At 35.9% G+C, this 4936-nt stretch overlaps 1 protein-coding gene across 1 annotated transcript; it reads left to right on the top strand.

Annotated features, from left to right (window-relative positions):
* The first annotated feature begins 1828 nt into the window (after positions 1 to 1828).
* LOC102813786 (protein S100-A10-like) lies at positions 1829 to 2122 on the top strand. Its single transcript, XM_006875452.1, has one exon. It carries the CDS (start codon positions 1829 to 1831, stop codon positions 2120 to 2122), a length of 294 nt encoding a protein of 97 aa, XP_006875514.1.
* Positions 2123 to 4936: the final 2814 nt, after the last annotated feature.

Raw genomic sequence — 4936 nt, 5'->3', positions numbered from 1 at the left:
CTCCTCCAGGTTGAGTAGCAGTTCACTGCATGTAGTTCCACATTTTATTTATCCATTTATCTGTTGATGGGCATTTAAGTTGCTTCCATCTTTTAGCTATTGTGAACAGTGTTGCAATAACCATAGGTATACAAATCTGTAATTGAGCCTCTGTTTTGAAGTTTTTTGGGTATGTTGCTTGCTAGGAGTGTATTTGCTTTGTCATTATGAAAGTTTTGTTAAAGATTTTTTGAGGAACTATTACACTGTTTTTCACAATGACTTGCATTTTGTGTTCCCACCAATTTGATCACATCCTCATAATGTTTGTCATTTTCAGATTTTGTTTACCTTTTTGATCTTAGCCATCTTGTTGTCGTTAAGTGCAGATGAGTCAGTTCCAACACATAGCAAACCTGTATAGGGTTTTCCGATACTGTCAATCTTTTGGTCAGCAGAAAGTGTCACCTTTCTCCTGTGGAGTGGCTCCTGTATTCAAACTGCTGATCTTGCAGGTTGCATTCCATTGCTTATCCTACAGAGCCACCCCACTCCCTTACTCATCTGGTTGTTGTTGTTAAGTGCCATCAAGTCAATTCTGTCCCAGGTGACCATGTATAGGGTTTCCAAGGAGCAGCTGGTAAGCTTGAACTGCTGACCTTGTGGTTCAAATAACTTTGCAGTTCAGCACATTAACCCATAAAGCTACATCAGGACTCTCTAACCATCCTATTGATATTGTTAAGTGCCATCGAGTCAGTTCTGACCCATAGCAGCCCTGTATAGGGTTTCTGAGCAGTAGCTGGTGAGCTTGAACTGTTGACCTTGTAGTTCAAATGACTTTGCAGTCCACTGCATTAGCCCACAATGCCATGCCAGGACTTCATCTTAACCATCTTAGTTGTTGTAAAAAGACAAATGCAGACCTTGCAGTTCAAAGCAAACTTTCAGTTTAGTGCTTATCCTATGGTGCCACACCAGGATGCCAGGCACTCCTGCTTTATTAGTTCAGTAAATACTAAACTGAAAAATAAAAAAGGCTGCCAATCATACTCATAATCAAATAAGTAACCACCTTATGAAGAACAGCATTATAATTAATAACATTGTGAAGGTTGTGAGTTTCTTAAATGAATAAATGTTAAAGTGTTGAATCATTTTCACAATATTTTTGTCTTAATATTTGCTTCATGTAATTATTTATACTTTGTATTTCATTTTTTTATTTATTCATATAGTCTCCTTTGCTTACTTTTACACATCAAGTTATTTAACCTTTTCAACAACCACCACTAGATTTTACATTTCTTGTTCATTACTCATTCCCATTACATATAGTTTGTATTCTAGTTGTGTGTTTTCTTTATATATCTTTGTTTGACAGGAGTGTTGGTGGTACTGTAGGATAAGTACTGGACTGCTAACTATAAAGTCAAACTCACGAGCTACTTAGTGGGAGAAAGATGAGGTTTTCTGTTCCCATAACATTTGTATCCTCAAAACTATGCAGAGTTGCTATGAGTCAGAACTGATTCAGTGGCATTGAGTGAGTTATTTACTTTAGACAGACATAAACTCATTGTGCAAATCCAAGTGCTGTGCAGTTTAAGTTAGGAAGAGCTATTTGATGATAAGTTAGGCATTTGCTTTCTCTTCTGGCAAAAAAAAAAAAAAAAGGCAAACTGTGATAAATAATTTCTTTTTCTATAAAAGTACTTTTAGAGCTCTCCTCTCTGTGCCCATCTACTAAGGTGCCTGGCTGAGGCGCTTGCCTCACTGGCCCTGTGTCCCCACTTGATGAGGGTCTGCTCCATACCTCTTGGCCAAGACTCCCACAGACCTCACCAAAATGCCATCTCAAATGGAACATACCATGGAAACAATGATGTTCATGTTTCCCAAACTTGCTGGGGATAAATGCTACTTAACAAAGGAGAACCTGAGAGTGCTTATGGAAAAGGAGCTCCTTGGATTTTTGGAAAACCAAAAGGACCCTCTGGCAAGGGACAAAATAAGGCAAGACCTGGACCAGTGCCAAGATGGCAAAATGGGCTTCCAGACCTTTCTTTTGCTCATTGATGGACTCACCATCACATGCAACGACTCTTTTGTAATACACATGAAACAGAAGGGAAAGGAGTAGAAGTAGGCAGAAATGAGTAATCATTCCCACCCTGGTAGAGTTATCCCAAGCTGCTTAAGAAATTGACCCCACGGTTTGTCTCTGCATAAGGATTTCATGAGCAGATCGGGACCCTTGAGAATGTATACAAGTAAAATCTAATTTCTATTCGACAAGTAGAGAGAGAAAAGTCAATTCAATGCCAGATAAGCTTTTGGTTTTTGTATTGTTTGCATCTTTTTGCCCTCAATAAAAATTCCTTTTTTAATAACAAAAAATTACTTTTCGAATCATCTTTGTTAAGATATGTTGTTGTTGTTGTTAAATACATATAATAAATGTCACCTTATGTATTTTCACATGGACTAGCATATACCTTCTCTTACAGAGAGATATAAAACTACATATTCCTACAAACTTTCCACATCTCTACAGAAGTGCTTTCCCCACTTCACTCACTTGAATAGTCTTCTACTGTAAGAAGTCAGGAGTCTTGCTGTAGTGCTATAGGAGAAAGCAGTGGACCACAAAGTTGGTTTGACCCATAAGATTGGTGGTGCAAACCCACGAGCAGCTCCTCAGAAACTCTGTACAGAGTTGCTATGAGTTAGAACCAACATTACAGCACATAGCACTTAGCAACGAAAGCAACCATAAGAAGTCAGTGTTTTTAAACTTCCCAGTATTTTTTTTTTCTTTCCATCCCTTCCTTCATATTCACCCAATAAAACTTACTTGTCCTGTGTATCCAGCTGTCAGATTTGCCATCATTTGACTCTGCAATGAGCATGATGGCAAATGGTTAATGTGGTAAGTGATCCAGATAAATAGGTGGGAACTAGAAGGTAACATATATATTACAGCCTTTATAAATCTGGCAAATAACCAATCAAAGCAGGTTCTGGACCAAGTCAAAGTGACACAATATGTGATTGCTCACAGGGTGACATTTCCACTGAGCTAAAGATAAAAGCAGCCGTACTTGTTTGGTGAGTATGAGAAATGGCCTCATCCATAATTAAGACATTTGTATTTGTAAGCAAAAGTATTTTGACCTCAGTGAAGAAAAAAGCCTTACATGCATAAACACATTGAAAGTAACTTTCATCTTGTACAACTCATTAATAACAACAGCAAAAGTAATAATAAATAGCATTTAAATAAAACCATATATGCCAAATATTGGCTGAAGCATTTTCCATGTCGTATTTAATTTGGCTACTATGACATTCTTTTTTTTTTTTTTAAACTGTAAGGATGGACTTCAATTAAAAAAACAAAAAAACATGATTATGTAGAAACCTAGTGAATCATTTTGCTTGAGCACGAACACTTTATAAGTCATTCATTTAATAAATTCACCCCCTTCACAATGTTATTAATTATAATGCTCATCTTTATAAGGTTATTGTTGTTGTTGTTAAGTGCCATTGAGTCGATTTCAGCCCATAGCAACCCTATATAGGGTTTCTGAGGAGCAGCCGGTGAGCTTAAACTGCTGACCTTGTAGTTCAAATGGCTTTGCAGTCTGGTGCTTTACCCCACAGCGCCATACCAGGACTCCTTTATAAGATTACTATACCTTTATTTCATATTATATTATACGTTATTCCTTCAAGATGAACTTTTCATCTTAAACATCAAACTTAGTTCATGAGAATGGCATCTTAGCAAGGGCCCATTTCCACTCAGTTTCTGGTGGTATTATTTCAGGCTAGTTTCATTCAGCAGTAAGAAAATGTTAAGTCGCTCTTATCCCCCAAAATGCGTTTGCATTTTGTTTTCTAATGACTACAATACGAAGCACCAAGAAAAAGATGATTTAAAAAGCACCCATTACAATAGATGGATTAACCATACAGAAGAAATATTTGGTTCATGACAATTTAAAAAATGGCAACTAGAGCATGTCAATGTTTGAGACATTAGAGGAAATATTAAGAAACTGAAGCCAATCCAATATGTCCAAGTGAATTATATCATCATTGCACTTCATTCTTTACAATAAACACTTTCAGCCAATAGGAATTACAAGTGATATTTAGAGTCTCAATTACAACATTAATTAAAAATTAACATTTTCAACGATTTTTACAAGATTTAGAACTAACATTCCTTATTTCCCTTATTTGCACTCCCTCACCAGTCCTTATCAATCTAAGTGTATTACTTGGAATGACAACTTTTCTTAAGTACATTTGAAAATAGTTGTATGAAAACAATAGCCATTTGGTGTGCCTGGAAAGATATTAACTGAATGCTGAAGTTTCTCAAAGGGAATAGGCTCAGCTTTTTTCTTCCCACCACCTCTGTCACATATAATTTCCCAAAGACCTCACTTTCAAGTTTATTCTCCATGGCTTCATAAATAACTGAAAACCAGTGATCAAACAAGTGAATTTATGAATATCTGGGTTAAATATGTGAGAAAATATATTAACATGTAGGCAATGTCTAAACACTCAAGATTCATGTTAATAAAATTCAATTACTGTATACGAAGTTTCCACTGATGAATAGGGCTCTGTGCATACAATATGACACCTTTTCATTCATACCAAACTATCACACAATCACTGTCTTTTGAGACCTTGGAAGGTTTTACAGTTTAATTTGCTAACAGAATTTTTATAACAAATTGTGTTAAACCAAATCATATCTTGAAAATTGTTTATATAAAAAATCCAGAGAATAAAGCGAACTGTTCATTATGGAAGGCCTTAAATTACATTATTACAATAGAAAATACAGGAGGTAGCAGAGAAATGAAAAGATTAATATAACATTAGACTCAAATCTATACCTCCTGTAGCTACTTAAAACATTATTTTAGAA

Source organism: Chrysochloris asiatica, unplaced genomic scaffold, assembly GCF_000296735.1.
Source record: "Chrysochloris asiatica unplaced genomic scaffold, ChrAsi1.0 scaffold00328, whole genome shotgun sequence".
NCBI classification, from domain to species: domain Eukaryota; kingdom Metazoa; phylum Chordata; class Mammalia; order Afrosoricida; family Chrysochloridae; genus Chrysochloris; species Chrysochloris asiatica.
Note: the sequence above shows the minus strand (reverse complement) of the source record. Positions and strands in the feature narration are given on the sequence as shown.